The 18,785-nt window shown below is 41.7% G+C and overlaps 1 protein-coding gene across 1 annotated transcript in view; it reads right to left on the bottom strand.

The window, feature by feature from the left end:
- Nucleotides 1–601: 601 nt before the first annotated feature.
- enpp6 (ectonucleotide pyrophosphatase/phosphodiesterase 6) overlaps nt 602–18,785 on the bottom strand; it is a 30,135-nt gene continuing 11,951 nt past the window's right edge. Inside the window, exons 3-8 of the mRNA XM_074647773.1 lie at nt 18,415–18,526; nt 16,650–16,791; nt 16,360–16,539; nt 8,815–8,952; nt 5,769–5,892; nt 602–4,874 (exon numbers count right to left, since the gene is read on the bottom strand). Coding sequence (XP_074503874.1) covers nt 4,669–4,874; nt 5,769–5,892; nt 8,815–8,952; nt 16,360–16,539; nt 16,650–16,791; nt 18,415–18,526 — 902 coding nt within the window. The 3' untranslated portion in view covers nt 602–4,668. The remainder of the gene's footprint in view (nt 4,875–5,768; nt 5,893–8,814; nt 8,953–16,359; nt 16,540–16,649; nt 16,792–18,414; nt 18,527–18,785) is intronic.

Genomic DNA, 18,785 nt, shown 5'->3' with positions numbered 1-18,785 from the left:
CGCTATATTTTGGCGAGGAAAAACTGGCATGGCCATTTTCAAAGGGGTCCCCTTGACCTCTGACCTCAAGATATGTGAATGTAAATGGGTTCTATGGGTACCCACGAGTCTCCCCTTTACAGACATGCCCACTTTATGATAATCACATGCAGTTTGGGGCAAGTCATAGTCAAGTCAGCACACTGACACACTGACAGCTGTTGTTACCTGTTGGGCTGCAGTTTGCCATGTTATGATTTGAGCATATTTTTAATGCTAAATGCAGTACCTGTGAGGGTTTCTGGACAATATCCGTCGTTGTTTTGTGTTAATTGATTTCCAATAATAAATATATTTGTATAAAGAAAGCATATTTACCCACCCCCATGTTGATAAGAGTATTAAATACTTGACAAATCTCCCTTTAATGTTCATTTTGAACAGATAGAAAATGCGTGATTGAACGCGATTAACTATTTTAATCGATTGACAGCTCTCAAGACAAATTTCCCTGCAGGACAATTAAGTATATCTTATCTTATATATCACTCTCAAGTGTTCGTTATCTCAAAAGAAGCAGTTGAGCACACTGATGAAATCCTGATGGACGCACAGAATCATGTTTTCCAAATCAAAGCAAATTTATTTATAGAGCACTTTTCACAAAATGTGTGTCATACAAGGTCTTACGGATCCAACACAAAGACATGAACAGCCGAATTCAAGGTTCAGCTTTATTGTCATTGTACAATACAGGATTACACAATTGAATGAAGTTGTAGTCAGATCAAAATAAGCATCTCAGTTATAATCATCCACCATACACAGTGAATCACAAGATTTTAAAATAACCCAAGCATAAAAAAGGAAGAAAAGTGTTTGAAATAAATTCGGATTTCAAAACCTACGTCTTTGTGCTTTGCCAGTTAAAGTATAGCTTACATCATTCCCCCTAATACATACTTTAGCTGTTACACGTATCAAAAGAAGGCAACATCAGCATTATTTACATCATTAACTCAATCAATCAATCAATTTAAAGGAACAGTGTGTAGGAGTAGTAGTAGTAGTGTGAGGTTAGCCGGAGAATCGGAGCAGCGGGGGCGGTATTGCATTCGCTTTACCGCACCGTTGTGACGAAAAGAGAGCTGAGCCGGAAGGCAAAGCTCTCGATCTACCGGTCAATCTTCGTTCCTACTCTCACCTATGGTCATGAGGGCTGGGTCATGACCGAAAGAACTAGATCGCGGGTACAAGCAACTGAAATGGTTTTTCTCAGGAGGGTGGCTGGCGTCTCCCTTAGAGATAGGGTGAAAAGCTCAGTCATCCGTGAGGGACTCGGAGTAGAGCCGCTGCTCCTTTGCGTTAAAAAGAGCCAGTTGAGGTGGTTCGGGCATCTAGTAAGGATGCACCCTGGACGCCTCCCTTGGGAGGTGTTCCAGGCACGACCAGCTGGGAGGAGGCCACGGGGAAGAGCCAGGACTAGGTGGAGAGATTATATCTCCACACCGGCCTGGGAACGCCTCGGGATCCCCCAGTCAGAGCTGGTTAATGTGGCCCGGGAAAGGGAAGTTTGGGGTCCCCGACTGGAGCTGTTGCCCCCGCGACCCGACCCCGGATAAGAGGTTGAAGATGAGATGAGATGAGTGTGTAGGATCTGGCGGTATCTAGCGTTGAGGTTGAGAATGCAACCAACTGAAGCCTCTCCCGTGTGCCAAGCGTGTTGGAGAGCTACGGTAGCCGACGCGAATGGCCCCTCTCTGGAGCCAGTTGCTGTTGGTCCTTTAGAGCACATTCAGTGCTTAGAGCGTGTGTGTGTACGAGGGAAGTGAATGGTGAAGCGAGAGAGAGAGAGAGCAGCTGCAACGGGAGCGAGTAACATCATTGACTCCGGCCCAAGTTGTTCTGGGCTACTGTAGAAACATGGCAGCCGTCTCCGTGAAGAGAGGACCTGCTCCCTATACAGATATAAACGGCTCATTCTAAGCTAACGAAAACACAACGATTCTTATTATCAGGTGATTATACACCAAAGAAAACATACTTATTAATATTATATTCCATTTCTGCCCCTAATGGTTACATACTGGTCCTTTAAAAGTTATCCTGTGATATCCAAACCAATTGATTCTAATCTGGATATGCAGCGGTTTTGTTTCTATGAATCACTGTTTTCTGGAGAAAATTTGATCTTGGAACAAAAATGACAAGAAAAGAGAGAAGAGGTTTACATTCAACAGCTTCAAGGTTACAAATGCCCAGAAATCAGTAATGCTTTATTTTACGGGTCTGTATAATTTTTCTGTATTATTTCTCTTAGTAAAAACTATGTCATTTTACTTAAATTGTTCACTTTCAATTAATTGATTCCTATTAAGTAGTAGTGTAACCTATACATACCCAGTTTGGCTAAAGGCAAGCATACAGTCTAACAAATATAGAGGTCAAAGTTTCAAGGAAATTCCTATTTTCCCTGTAATTAGCTTCAAATTATTATTATTATTAGGAGAGTGCCCTTTACTCTGAAATCAGAAACAGCTTTATTGGCCAAGTATGTGAACACATACAGACGTAGACAAAATTGTTGGTACTCTTCCGTTAAAGAAAGAAAAACCCACAAAGGTCACTGAAATAACTTGAAACTGAGAAAAGTAATAATAAATAAAAATTTATTGAAAATTAACTAATGAAAATGAGACATTGCTTTTGAATTTTGGTTCAACAGAATCATTTTAAAAAACAAACTAATGAAACTGGCCTGGACAAAAATGATGGTACTCTTAACTTAATATTTAGTTGCACAACCTTTTGAGGCAATCACTGCAAACAAGCGATTTCTGTAACTCTCAATGAGACTTCTGCACCTGTCGACAGGTATGTTGGCCCACTCCTCTTGAGCAAACTGCTCTAGCTGTCTCAGGTTTGAAGGGTGCCTTCTCCAGATTGCATGTTTCAGCTCCTTCCACAGATGTTCAATAGGATTTAGATCAGGGCTCATAGAAGGCCACTTCAGAACAGTCCAATGTTTTGTTCTTAGCCATTCTTGGGTGTTTTTAGCTGTGTGTTTTGGGTCATTATCCTGTTGGAGGACCCATGACCTGCGACGGAGACCAAGCTTTCTGACACTGGGCAGCACATTTCGCTCCAGAATGCCTTGATAGTCTTGAAATTTCATTGTACCCGGCACAGATTCAAGACACCCTGTGCCAGATGCAGCAAAGCAGCCCCAGAACATAACCGAGCCTCCTCCATGTTTCACTGTAGGTACAGTGTTCTTTTCTTTGTATGCTTAATTTTTGCGTCTGTAAACATAGAGCTGATTTGACTTGCCAAAAAGCTCCAGTTTTGTCTCATCTGTCCAAAGGACATTCTCCCAGAAGGTTTGTGGCTTGTCAATATGCATTTTGGCATATTCCAGTCTCGCTTTTTTATGATTTGCTTTCAACAGTGGTGTCCTCCTCGGTCGTCTTCCATTAAGTCCACTTTGGCTCAAACAGCGACGGATGGTGCGATCTGACACTGATGTACCTTGACCTTGGAGTTCACCTCTAATCTCTTTGGAAGTTGTTCTAGGCTCTTTGGTTACCATTCGTATTATCCGTCTCTTCAATTTGTCATCAATTTTCCTCTTGCGGCCACGTCCAGGGAGGTTGGCTACAGTCCCGTGGACCTTAAACTTCTGAATAATATGTGCAACTGTAGTCACAGGAACATCAAGCTGCTTGGAGATGGTCCTATAGCCTTTACCTTCAACATGCTTGTCAATAATTTTCTTTCTCATCTCCTGAGACAACTCTCTCCTTAGCTTTCTGTGGTCCATGTTCAGTGTGGTACACACCATGATACCAAACAGCACAGTGACTACTTTTCACCCTTTAAATAGGCAGACTGACTGATTACAAGTTTGAAGACACCTGTGATGCTAATTACAGGACACACCTTAGTTTAACATGTCCCTATGGTCAAACTATTTTACATCTTTTCTAGGGGTACCATCATTTTTGTCCAGGCCAGTTTCATCAGTTTGTTTTTTAAAATGATTCTGTTGAACCACAATTCAAAAGCAACAGCTGATTTTCATTAGTTAATTTTCAGTAAATTTTTATTTATTATTACTTTTGTCAGTTTCAAGTTATTTCAGTGACCATTGTGGGGTTTTCTTTCTTTAACGGAAGAGTACCAACAATTTTGCCTACGTCTGTACAAGGAATTTGACCCTGGTCTATCTCTATAACAAACTGTAAAGCACCAGAAAGTCCTACTGACATGCTTTATCTCTAACTTTGACTTTTTCACTATGATTGACAACGAAAGGTTATCAAGAGAAATTACAGAAGGTAACAAAATTAACAATTTTTGCATTTAAGATGTGTACAACCTCAAATATGAATATGAATACATGTTGATCAGACAAAGAGAGCTGGAGAAAGAAGAGAAAATGTGAGGAAGTCCGGTCTATTTAGGAAGTTGAGATGAGGTCCTGGAAAACTCTACGGGCCCTTTCAGGCTTCGACTTCTTGGTCCTTAACAATGCTATAACTATTTCAAGGTGACATTTTCCAGCTTTCCAGCTGTTTCATTGCCTTTCCCTTACTTTTAGATGCATTAACCTGTACACGGTTTAATGTTCTGACTCTTTCTAGCAGATCCAAACCATCAGATGCCATAAGCACTGAACAGTTCAATACTTTAGTACCATAGTGCAAGCAGTATTCCTAACAAACCCATCCAGCAGAGGGCTGTGGGTCGGGATGGACCATCAGAGCCATTCAGGAAGTACTCTACCCGAGACCAGGACCCATTATTGGGCAAAGGCTTCACTCCCAGCGTCCAGCACATCACGTTATAGACGTCCACTGCTCGGATTGGAGCCGCCCGAACATTCCGCTTGAAGCCTGGGTGAAATGAAGTAAATAAAATTAGATCTGCACCTCAAATTAATATCTTGATTTTACAATTTACAATATTTAATTTCACCACAAACTACAGACCGAACTGAGAGAGCAGCAATACATGTCAGTTCACACTCTACCGTCTGCCTCAAAAAACACCCGGGACCCAGCTCAACTCGGGTTCTGGGTCACGTCTAGATTACTACAAACCCACCGTTAACGGTTAACGGTTAACGGTTAATAATCGGTTAACGGATAAAAAAAATATTAAAAATTAGCATCCCTACTTAGGCAACAAAACCACTTAGTTAGCTTGAGGAAAAGATCGCAGTTAAGTTTTAAAGTAACTCCGGAAGTGCTGTAACTTAAGTACGAAAGTTACAAATAAATCAATGTTGACTTCTGGTTTCACACAGGACATGAACAGCGGTCTCCTGGGTGAAAGTCCTGTGTTTTTTGACACACTCATCCACCCCGACCTCCTCCCTACGCGGCATTGCCTGCTCTCTTTACTTCTCAGTTCACAAATATACAATAACGACTTGATTTTGTGCTGACCATCACGAAAATGTTTTAAATTTGTGTCCATGTACATGCATCAATTCACTAAATTTTATGACTATTTCACGAACTGCTTTGTGACCGGGCTGGTCTAACAGAGAACTCTGAGCTTTAAGTTTTACTCTCACTCTGTCATTGCATTTTAAAAGAATTGCATCAAATTTATGTAGATAGTTTGTTATTCTATGTTTATATTTTATATGTTAATCTATCTATCTATCTATCTCTACTCGCATGGTATGGTCTGCTTTAGATACACAGTGGATTACAGGAGAAGGATGATGTTATATAACATAATGCCCAGATTTTACTATTAAAATATCACTCGTTTGTTACCAGGTCCTGTCGCCAAGAAAATGCCTCTCATCTCGAGGAACTCATTGTCGTAACCATGCCAACCGTGCTGCCATTCTGAGGCCTCTCCAGAGTCGTTTTTCCAATATGGGAGTTTTCCCTTGTTCTGGAGACACACAAACAAACAGACAGACACACACAACGGATTTAACAAAAGATAGAACAAAGTATGCAGTAAGGTTTTATTGGCTTTAACAACAATACCCAGCCAGCCACATGTGATCCAGAACAGCTACTAAATGGACCTTGAGGGGAGATTGTTCTGTCAACAGCTGTTTCCAAGGTCAAAAAAGGACTATCAAGCCTAAAGGTGCCCCGTGGAGTTGTCTTGTAAACAAACTGAAGTTACCGCGAAGCCGCAACCTCTAGGTCGGCTTAGAAAGGGTCGGGGAGAAGGTGGGTCACGGCTTCGCGGCTGCGAGCTCTTTTTCCCAACATCTATAATGTGCTTAGAAACAAAACTCTGAATTTCCTTGACACGGCCTTAAGGGTGCTTTCACAAGCCATAGTCCGTTTGGCTAGTCCGAATCAGAGTGAAATTGATACTTTTGGTTTGTTCTCTATTTAGTCTGGTTCAGTTTCACAGTGCACAAATTAAAGCGGACCAAATACAATATAATTTTCTGAGGGCCGTGTATGAAGGAGCAGATCCTAAGTTGTTTCACTTTGACTCTACACTGATCTACTACTGTGCACACAGGTCCATTCTCCTCCAGTTTATCTCCAATTACTTTATTTATCAAATTCTGTATGTTCTCTTTGGCCCAATGTCAAGCAAACATCGGACTTCTGCAGAGGTCCAAGTCAGTCCCCTCCCACTCTTGTTAACCTCTCGTTTACTGTGTACATCTCAGCAAAGACCACCTCTCGCAAGCGGTCTTGGACTGGTTGTTTTGGTCCGCACAAGTGTACTTAGTAGTAGGGGAGAGTGGGGTAAGATGAGCCAATTTTTACTTATGCTGTCCTCGAGGTTAGGAAAAATGAGACAGAAGCAGAATGAAAACTTGAACCTTAAATTCAGGATCTCACCTATCAAATGAAATGATCAGCATGCATCCATCACAAAGCTGTCTGGAAAAAATGACCTTCCCAAAAAAAGTGCTCCTGTGGCTCAACTTGCCCCAGGTAAGGGGTAAGTTGATCCGAGTCAGTGGGTAAGTTGAGCCATCGTGGGGTAAACTGAACATCTGAGTTTTTAAGTTTAAACCTCAGCATAAGTGTGTTAACAAACAGTTTCACAGTTATGAACTTGTGAGAACAAACCACCTGTGAGTTTCAAGACCATTTAACAATCAAAATATCATTCAATATTCGACAATATTCCAGTCGTCAAGGTTGCAGGGGAATATGAACTGTTGCTCCCTCCTTGCAGTTCCTCCAGCCTTTTGAGGTTGAGGTAGCTCCTTCAGCACATCACTCAGTGGAAAAGATGCCTCATCCTTTTCCTTGAATACAAAGGTGGGCTTCTCACGTCAAGTGTTCCCCCGGATTCTTCTGAGAAATCTTGCACTCACTTCGTTGCCCTCCAGGCTCTCAACCAAGCCAATGTAATGGTAGCTTCTGCCTTTGGATACAAAGTTTACTATGACAAAGTCACCAACTGACAGATCTGAGATGTCTGATTCACTTCTCTCATCATTAGAACTCTCATGCTCAGAAGTGTCATCAAATGGGATGGCATCACACTCTCCTCAGAACTGCTGTACGCTGTGATTTTCGTCTTGGTCTTTGGTTTGACCTAGGCCTACCTGCTCTTTCCAGTTGTTGGGGACGGGAAGGTTGTTCTTTCTGCCAATTCCAATGCCAGTTCACAGCATTTCTTTGGAGTAAGGCCGTGGAACTGTTCAGCCAGCTTCTTGATATGGTCTGCAAGCTCCTTCTCTACCTCCTCTGTGAGGACCCTCTTTGCCTCTGCTGTTCCACTATAACCAACTGTTTTAACTTCCTTTATCTCCCTCTTCTATAAAGGTTAACACATAAAAAAATCAAACCAAGTTGTGTAACACTCAACGGTAATACCATTTTATACATCAGAGAATTAATTTGGTTAATTTATGGTGGGGTAAGTTGAGCCAGTGGCTCGGAATAATAGTAGAATATTAGTGAGCCAGCGGCTCAACTTACCCCATAGCCTTTGGCTCACTTTGCCCCATAGCTACCATTTTGGAAAAAATGGCCCAGTTTAGCAATTCAGGCTAATCTTTAGCGAAGGGATTAACATGGTGTTATATCTTAGTAAATCACCAACATGTATAATATATTTTTTTAGACCTGGATAAATTTGCTTTGACCTAACATTCATTATTCCTGACATGCAGAAAATTTACTTTGATAGGGAAAAAACTGTTTTTGGTGTAAAAAAGTACTTACTACTTCTCCCATGTGCTTGACTCCATCACAGCAAGATAGAAATGATGGGTACTTCCTGAATTTATGGTCACATGACAAAACATAATCACAGTTGCCAAGATACAGGGGGTGGGTCAACTTACCCACTGGCTCATCTTACCCCACTCTCCCCTACTAGTAGAGTAATTACTGCCAACTGCCCGAACGAACCGCACCAGGGGATGAACCGCACCAGAGTTTGAGTAAAACCGACCAAATGTTGGCTTGTGAAAGCACCCTAGTTAACATGGATGAAAAGTCCCTGAGGTACTCAAAATCATGGAAAGGTTAAACATCTATCAGTTAGTTCAGCAACTGAGCAAATGTAATTTGTTGATGAGGACCAAATGTCTGAATGAAATTGGTGAAACAAGTGTGAAGCTGAGATATACAGTATGATGAAAGGTCTTGATAAACAGTCATAAAGCTTTGGAAGAAGCACACATTTTTCCCACGAGGTGAAACATTTTCCACGCGTGCAGACACATCTTCGTCCCAATATGCGGCACCCTGAGCTTGTGTTCATTCATATCTTTGAATCCCCTTCAGATGCAGTTGCTCTGATTAAAAAATTGAACAGCAGGTGAAGAGAAGTAAACATTGTCCTAGTGAATATGTTGATACAAGTGAAGTTACTTACCTCGATGATAAACCAGCCTGGCTCAGCCACCAGCGTCAGGGGGGGAACAAACTTCCCTCCTTTGAAATGGAAACCTTCAGGGATCTCCTGTCTGCCATAGACACGCATGTTGGGGACCTGGGACAATGCGGCATACACCTGGAATAACACACAAACAAAGAAGTAGTTTTACTAACTAGTGTCTCCTGCTGGTTGGTCGAGGCAGATGGCCGACCACCCAGAGCCGAGTTCTGCCCGAGGTTTCTACCTGCTAAAGAGGAGTTTTTCCTTGCCATTATCGCATAAGAATGCATGCTTATGGGGGATCTCTTGTTGGGTCTCTAAATTATACAGTACGGTCTAGACCTGCTCTATATGAAAAGTGTCTCAAGATAACTTCTGTTATGATTTGACGCTATATAAAAACAAGGCAGAAGTGAGCATGGACAGGGAAGTTGTAATACCGCCGTTTGGCCACTACGAAAGTTGGGATCGACGACCGGCGCACTTCCTGGGGGCTTGGTAAAACCATGAAAGGCACAGAGTGGAATGGTGAAACCATATCCTGAAAGCAGACTAACTCCTGCACAGACAAACTTTAACTACCGGTTCAGCAGGGCAAGGATGACCGTCTCAAGGGAAGATGGCGGTGTTTGATGAAGAGATATAATTGCCACATGGAGGACATCAACACCACCATCACAGCCTTCTGCGTGCTTCAAATATTTGGTGAATTAAACAAGGAGCAATATGATGAAGACTTTGATGTTCATCATAAGGTGGCTGAATGGAATCCCCTTCAGGCAAACACCACAACAGATGCCGTGTGCTGTTATTTTCCCCAACCCAATCCATAACTGTAATACAGTTGAACTGTAGTAAGAGAGAGTGAGACAAAATACTGGTTAATGACTGCAGTATGTTCTTAATCAAATCAACGAATGATTCTAAACATGTAAACTGCTTGTAAATAAATTGAACAGTATTTCTATATGTAAATAAATTGCGCAGTATTCTTTATGTAAACAGTATTCTTTATGTAAACAGTATTCTTTAGAGTGCTGACGGGATGACGTATTTTTGTAGGCCAACCAGGAAGTTAGCATCGCCCTGGTTCCTTCGACAAAAACCCGATGGGATTTTTCTACTGAGTTTTGGATTATTGCAGAAAATCAGCTCTGTGGGCAAACACATGTTTATCATACTTACACGTTTGTTCAGTAAGATAATCTTCACAAATGAACACCACTTTTATGATTTTTGAAGTGTGAATGCAATCACCAGAAGTAAAAAGCTAACGTTATAAACGAACTAAACCGCGGTCGCATGAACGTGAGTATACACAACGAGGCTGTAAAGGAGGACGAGTCGGCGTGATGCCCCGCTGCTACGCGCCCCAAGCAGCCTCGACCCTCGCTCAGACCCACAGCGGGATACGGTGGCGTGCAGCTGCATACCGGAAGTGGATCCCGGTATGAATGACAGACTGCTGTACGGGTCCTTCAGGGCTGCTACAGCAACCTAACTGCTGCGTTAGCTAACACTAGTAGCTAGCTACAGCTCAATAAACAGGCCTAAATAAAAGGATTTGTTTTGTTATGCGTTTAAAAGTAGTTCTGCACAATCTGCACAATCTTATTTCAACCAATTACTTTTTTTTATATTTTGATCTCCCTCTTGCCTCTCAAAATAAAAAAAAGAGAAGGAGCAACCTCGTCTGCCTCTCTGGAACAGACGCCACTGGCGGTTACCATTAGCAACATTTTCTCTCCATCTCTGAAACGCTTTGCCGATGTTGTACGACTCTTTTTGACTGACTTTACTGTAGTATAGTTAACTATAGGCAGCCAAAGATTTATACACACTCAATTTGTATGTACAACACTGACGCTGGCCACCAGTCCGCGGGCCACCAGTCCGCGGACGGCTGGCTACTTAGCTAGCTTGTTAATTCCGCAATACTCGTTACAGCAGCAGGCTGGTGACCAGCAGAAGCACTGGGTATAACGGTCCCTCTGCCTCACTCCTCGCCGCTAGGAGACTACTTCAGCGGGAGGAGAGCAGGCGTTAGCCAGCTAGCTGGTCAGTATCCGGACCAGCTAGCTAGCTAGCTCCTCTCCTCACATTAGTCTGTCAGTGGTGTAGGGCTCTGCTAATCTGGTCCCTTCGGTTTATGTTAACTTTCTCAACTAACACTCGTGGTCCCACAGAGTGAGTGACTGAACATATTGAGAGAAACTAGAATTTTCTTCAGCCATTGTTTAAAAAAAAACAAGCCAATAAAACTTGCTAGCCAGCGTTAACTAACGTGTTCAGAGAATTATTCTGCCTCCACTAAATGCTCTGCCCACAAAATACATCATCATGTTTACTAGCAGAAAAGGGGTCTAAATGTGAATACATTGTGCAGTATTCTTTCTGTAAAGAAAATGTAGGCTAATTTAAAGCTTGTGATAGGATGGAGATGGGCTTGAGTCCCGTGTATGGTAAGCGGACTGAGCAGCATTGGGCAGTGGCTCTGCAGCTCTGAGCAGTTCTCTGAAGGTTAGTGGTTCTTCATGGGCAGTGTAGTTCAGGGGAGGCCCCGGGTAATAGTGAGGAGCTGGTTGTAGGTGTGAAGGTGTGTGATGCTGGGACGAAGACGCCATGACATCGACAACACGTTATATGTCTCTTGGCGTTCCTCCCTCTGTGCCTGTTGCCGGCGCTCCTCTATCTCCATTTGTGATTTCACCCAGGCATCAAGACCGTTTTTCTCTTGCTGTTGACACAGCTGCTCTGCTTGCTTGAATTCATGTCCATAAAGGCACCCATCATGCTGCTCACATCAGTCTCTGCCTTCCTCATCCTTCTATTGTCTGTTACTCTAGGGCTACAGTCGGAGGTCTCTGTGTGTCTCCCATCTGAAGTGTCTGTCAGCATAAAAGTATGAAAGCAAACTAGAAATTAACTAAGGCTACAAAATAGCATTGTCAGTGGTATAAAATACTCTTCTTCTTTCTTCCTGCTTCGAAGATTTGTCACAACAATCACAGATAACCAGACATTATGTGTGGAACTTAGATGAATCATCATCAGTATCTCTGTCAGCATAGCAGTCAGAGATAGGGCCCCTGCTTCTGTCAAAATCTAACTAGGCTACATAAGAACTACGTTATGGATAGCTTGCCCACTGATAGTAACTACAGTATATAAATTATATCCCATGTTAATGTAAATGTTAACTTATTGATAGCTGTCAGTTTCAAGCGGTTTCACGTCATTCAGATGCAGAGAGACAGAGAGATTGTTTCGCGGCGATGTCTGAGCTGGATAGTTGCGTAGTCCCAACAACACAAAGTCATGACATCGCGTTCTAAATAGCGGCCCACTTCCTTGTTTTGGTACAGTTTGTTTTCACACCTGATGCAAAACGTACCTGAGTCCACTTGAAAAGGTGGTCTCGGGCTCGACAAACCGTTCACTAATCAAAGGAACTGGACTTTGGGGTCAAGTGTACTCAGAAAAACAAAAAAAAGAGTGTTAACGCCCTCTAATCGGACCGCCCCTCCTCCCCGCTCCCCACAGCGTCTATCGTTCTTACTTTTTCTGTAACCACTGTGTAGCATTACAATCAGCACGGCACAAGCCTGTTCTCTCCTTCTTGTGGAATGGAATCGAGCCTTCGGCACATTAAAAAATCTGGTGAATCATTGTTAATCTCTTATTACTGTATAATTATTTATGTCTAATTATTTGGAGATAGCAATGTGCTTTCCTACGCTGTGACAATAATGCGTGGATAAAGCATCTACTCATATAGCTAGCTAACATTAGCTTGCTAATTTTACCCCCGCGACAACGTAGCCTGGGGTATATATCGCTCCGCGTGTCCGTCCGTCACACTTTTGTTTCCTGAGCAGAACTCTGAAACTATTTAACTTAGGAACTGAATACCAAATTTGGTATGATGGTTGACAGTGTGGTTTAGTTGTGCCTTTTGGGGTTAGAAGTCCAGGGTGCCCATCAGTCAATCAGTAATGTCATATTTAATCATTAATGCAATTTCAAACACAGCCTGATCTTTTTATCTGCTGTACTCAGGTCTCTCTTGCAAAGGAGTTCTTGGTCTAAGTGAGATTACCTGATTAAAATAAAGGTTATATAAAATGAATTAACAAAACAAAACCCCAAACATATTATATATACAGTATATATCCTTTATTAATGGACCACAAATATGTCTATTAAAAGGTTTTTCAAGTTTCTTCAAGGCTAAGAACAAATGTACCGACTAAACAGCTGTATAGTTTTCTTTTAGTTTTTATTGTCATTTGCACACATTGCTTTTATGATTTTGTTTTTTAACTAACTTTATGACTGTATTCTTGAGTTTTACTGACCCTCCCGTTGTTGCCATGGAACTATGTACTTCCCTTGAATGACCCTGCCTGCTGTTATCTATTGTGTAATAAATAGATAAAGATCATCCTATCCTATCTGAACGCCTTTGTTGCCCGTCAACCATAAAAGGATGAAGGCCTTGTGACCTGGACTAACTTTTTGCTGTCGCTTCACTCGTTCCCCTCAGTGTCTTTTACTCGACTGTCGGTCTGGTCAAGCCCGACTCCACTCCAGTCCTCTTCTCGCTATAACAACCATGCACTGAGCTCTGCCTTGGCTTCAATTCATTTAGGTTGGCAAAGAGACACAGACAACAACTAAACCAAGATAGTTCAGGGATGAGGGTCATCATCATCGCCATTCATTGTCCATCACAGTCTCGACAAAAAGTTGCTCTTTTCATTCATCTACAGCACGCCACAAGTGTCCACTTCTCTACACTTTCTCGTCTACCCTCAGTCTGGCTCAAACTACACAAGACCCACCCTCTTTAAGCTTGGCAACAAATTAAAATAACAAATGACTGGGGGTGGGGGAAAAAATCTATTTGTTTAAGAATCGAGTTTCTTATATTTAGATTCTAAATCAATTCACATCTTCCAAAAATACATTTTTTGAAATATGTTTTCTACAAAAGAATGAATATACTGTATATTCAAATTGTTAAAAAAAAATTCATTCAAATATTAAAATGATTTGATTGTGAAAGACACACTGAATGCACCGCATGAGGGGAGTCACACATCACTTTCATTAGAATGAAATGTAATGTTAGGTTAAGCTGAACGAGGAATAATTTAATAACAACCGTATGATGGCAGAGAACTCTGCCGCAGAGAGAGTGACACCGTGTCATGTAAATAAACCACGTACCTATCGGCTGTGAGCTCCAGATCAGACTGGCAACGCAACCACTTAAAAGATGGGTGAGTAGTACTTGCTCTCTCTAAAAAGAAAGCATACATTTAATATTGTGATATTTACTGAAAATGATCAGTCGTAAAAAAGTTGTAGTATTATGAGAATAAAGTCATAATACTATAAAGTAGTAATTTCGCGTGTTATTTTAGAGGAGAAATAGAGCAGCGTGCCGCCTGTGTGAAAAATTGGAACATGGAGCATCTTGTGTTATGACTGAATGAAAGTTATGACTATATTCTCGTAATATTACCACTTTTTTTTTCTCGTAATATGACTTTATTCTCAAAATCTCCGATTTTTTCCGCCTCAATGTGGCCCTAATACTGCGTTGTAATATAGCCAACAGCAAGTAGAAAACTTTCAGGCGATCTCCCTCCAGCCAGCTGCCACCTTATTTAGGTGATTGTAGTGAAATGAAGAGGTATCGTATAGATAACTCCCATTTCAAATTCACCAATCAGCCGTTGCTCGTCCACTGCGCCGCTTTCGAGCGACAAGAATAAATAGAAACAGGCAGTCCGATAAAAGTTAAGCTCAAAACGACGCGTCACGCTGTGCAGTCCTACAAAAAACACAAAATACCAGTTTTACAGTGTTATTTTGTGTTTCATTCTTATTTTCGAAATTGGCAAGTTTCGGAGAAATAAAAAGGCAGCTGGCCTTAGCCTACCAATTTTATTTATGTGCTGTAACAGGCAGCACTTTTATTTTTTTCTAATAACTTGAACTTGTTATTCTTGAAGTCACTGTGAATTGAGAAACATCCTTGATGATGGATGATCGCAATCAATTTCCGAGCCACGGGCCAGAGGACGAAGGAGTAAGGACAGGAAATCTAAAACTCAGAAAAGCCAAACAAAAAAAATGAGCTGGGAACAAAGTCAAGAATGAACTAACAATAGAGTCACATGTGAAATACACTTTGAGTCTTAGGCTTATATAATCAGTTAATGTGTACTGTACAGTCTTCAGTAAGTGAAACACTTAGATTGAGGTCATGTGACTGACTTGGCAAGTGAAGAACACTGTTTTGTCACATACATTCCTTGGTTGCCTTGAGTGTATGTCTAGGATCGTTGTTCTTCAACTCAAATTGTGTATAAAAAGGCTAGTCTAAACTATTCACTAAATACGGATATGGAGACCCTACAAGTGCAAAGACCAGCTGAGTGTGTTTACAAGGGAATGAGTTGCTAACCCAAGTGAAGGAGTTCAAGTATCTTGGGATCTTGTTCATAATTTTTTTTTATTTATTCTTTAGTTTATTTGTCAGGGACAATGCCAAAAACATTGTGACGGGTTACAATAACATGATACAGATGTGTTGCATATAGGATTTCTAGTCTACCGGTGAAGAGCGAGTTGAGCTGTAAGGCTTTCGATTTACCGGTCGTTCCAACCCTCACCTTCGGTCTTGAGCTTTGGGTAATGACTGAAAGAATGGGATGGTGGATACAAGCGACCGATATGAGGATTAATTTGCGATTAATCACGATTAAAGATTTCAATCGATTGACAGCCCTAGAACAAATCTTATAATATTTTGAATGTAAACACTCATGTCTTTAAAGAGCTGAATATTTTTATTTTAGTTGAATTGGTTTCTGTAGCTGAAAGTATGCAGAAGTATTTAAAGTCCAAAAAACGTACGGAAGAAATAAAAGAAGAAGAAGAAGAAACCTTAGAAGATCAACACTGAACAGCATTCACACAATTAAAATACAAACCTGAAAATAGTTTAAGCGTAATATGTGACCTTTAAACTATCTAAGATAGCAGCTCGCTACCTACATTTGCGTCTCCCCTGGCTTGCGGGACGTACGCGAGCATAGAAGAACGCGAGTTACTGCAACTCAGGCAGGCAGACGAGATGTTCAACTCACGTCTAGGTTAAGAAATGGTATGGTCCACTTTAGGGTTGTCTGAAATCGTACCGTTACAAGGTTCTTCCAGGCATGAATATGGGAATTATATTGTAATATTTATGATTACAGGTAAGGAGGATATAGAAATGTGTCCAAGTCTTAATTAGGGGGTCAGATCCCCCCTATCCTCCCAGTAATTCGAACCCTGGATCAACCAGTCACTAGAGCGGAAACAAGAGCGTGAGCCTTCACTGGCTTCTCAGCCATGAACAAAGCCAATCCCGGCTCTCTACTGTGGTGAACACTTTTACTTCAAATTCTTCATGAATCATTATATCTGACTTTCTTAATCACAACAGCATCGTTGCAGAGCATAACATACAGATTCTGGCCTCACCTCTTGGTACTTGTTATCTTTGGGCCACAGACTGACCACTGCTCCTCTGTCCATCATCTTGGCAATGGCTGACATGTTGACATACTTGTCCAGCTCTATGACCTTCTCCATCCACTGGAGCTTTGTCATACCATGGTCTGAAAATAGCATAATGTTCAGCTGGTTCACCATGTTCTTCTCCTGCAAGGATATCACAAGCAACAGAAACAAAATAAAGTACACGACAGGAACAGCAGTAGTGGCAGTAATGGTAATAACAATAGTAGTGTAGTAGTAGCGATATTACTAACTTTGATTTTGCTGTTGAGTGTCTGCAGAGCGAGATCCAGCTGTCGCACAGCTGTTCTGATCTGATGAGAGTCTGGACCGAAGTGATGGCCCTCTACATCTATTTTCTCATAATATATTGCAGCCATGCTCGCTTCGCCTGACCTACACACACACATATATACACAAACTCTTTTAGGTATCTGCTGCTACCATTATTGGCATTTTCTAAATAGTTACATCATTGTAAAATCCCATTGTCAATGTCGCATTAAAATCATGGACGTACGAAATGTCTGTCTGCCCGATCGACTTCACACTCGGCGGGTGTATTGTTGAGGACCCAAGGAATTGTCGAGTGTGAGCTCTTGAGATCTATGGGACATATAGTGGTGCGTTATGTATGGTGCTTTCAAATGAAACTCGTGAGCTTGTGTTTACAACACGGGAAGTCGTGGGCACGATATGCGCGGCGTTCAAGTGGTTAAGTCGTGAAGAACACCTCTGCTAAGCAACGGCAATATTAACGTTACTCTCGGCATAACAATTTATCAAGCCAGCAAGCGGGTAACATAATGCAGGAAAAGCAAAGTCATAATGACAGAGGAGAAAGATGTGGCCGCTGGGAATATCACATTTTTTTCAGACTTATTATAAAATTACGAACAAAAACAATATACGAAATTACAATGTATTAACTTATCATTACTGTACCTAAAAAATAACTTCCATTGACTCCACCATTTTCTGAAGACGTCAGCAAACACGTCACAAGTCGTTCACTCGGATATTTCAGAAACAATCCACTTTTGAGGTCGTGAATACGACATGAGGGGGCGTTCATATGGGCCCAACTCGTAAACGCGGTAAACACGGTAAACACGGTAAACACGGTAAACACGGTAAACACGGTAAACACGACCACATTTGAAGGCACCAGTACACACTGTGTAGTGTTTTAAGAGGGGACCTGTATTAACTATTACACCGCCGAACTGCATGCTGGGTACAGCTCGCTCTCCGTCGCTCGCTACAGTACATTCAAGAACAGAGACCAGAAAGACTGGAGATCTACGGGACATTTTTATTAGTAATTTTCTCAACAACCATTCATCCGATCGACTTCACACTTGGCGGGTGTATTGCTCTGGACCCAAGCAAGTGCAGTGTCTAGTGTGAAGTTGTTTGGATAAGCGGTTCTCGAGAAGGCTACAAGCAGCACTATCAGAGGCCAAGCAATCGGTCTGTTTTGAACGGGCATTGCGCTAGTAAAAATATATCAAAACCATTTCACATGTCAACAGCAATATGGTCTGATGACATCTAGGTTTATATGAAGCAGGTCCATTTTTTGTCATAATTCTTGGAAACCTTTGTGATTTTAACGGTTAAATGATTATTTGGTGAACACAGAAAAAAAAACTATAGCTCCTATGAATAAAACTACAAACGTGGCAGCGCGGGTACTCATGTTAACGGTACTTGGTTTCGTCCATATCCATAAACTTCACCAACATTCTCTTTTTAAGTCATTTTACAACATCATAGCTGTAATCTCTGCCGTTTAGAAACTTGTACAGCGGTCAGTCCTCTCTGTCCTGCTGTTATTACAGACATGTCTGAACTAACCGCAATCCCTTGACTCGCTCATGGACCGCCTCATGCTGCTTTTTCTCAGCTCAAAACTTAGTGTTTACTTTCATAGAAGTCAAGTCTCAAGTTGACAGCTCTTTTCCATTTAAGGACTAAAAGTAAGCCATGGATCACAGGACATCATTGTGTTGTTACCTCAGGACATTGAGAGCATTCACTATCGAGTCTGTGAGGTTTTTCTCTGATGGGTTGTAGACGTATTCCTCACAGAATGATGGACGGACACCCAGAATCTCCACCTCGCAGCCTGAAGACACATACACGTGAGATTACTGCATTATTTACAGACAGTCTTTTAGTATACTTAACATTGCAAATAGTAGCACACAGGCCTTGAAGTGGGGACAGGGGCCTCAGCCAGATGTTCCCAGTTCACCGTCCCTACACATCTGGGTTTACCAGGTCTGTCTGACAGTCTCCTTGTCCAAGTGTGGACACTTGGGTGAAGACATACATACAGATCTGATATACAACCACAAAGTTGATCAACGATCTTTGGTCTAAGA

This window comes from Sebastes fasciatus, chromosome 10, assembly GCF_043250625.1.
Source record: "Sebastes fasciatus isolate fSebFas1 chromosome 10, fSebFas1.pri, whole genome shotgun sequence".
In the NCBI taxonomy this organism is placed as follows: domain Eukaryota; kingdom Metazoa; phylum Chordata; class Actinopteri; order Perciformes; family Sebastidae; genus Sebastes; species Sebastes fasciatus.
This window is presented reverse-complemented; position numbering and strand designations above follow the sequence as displayed.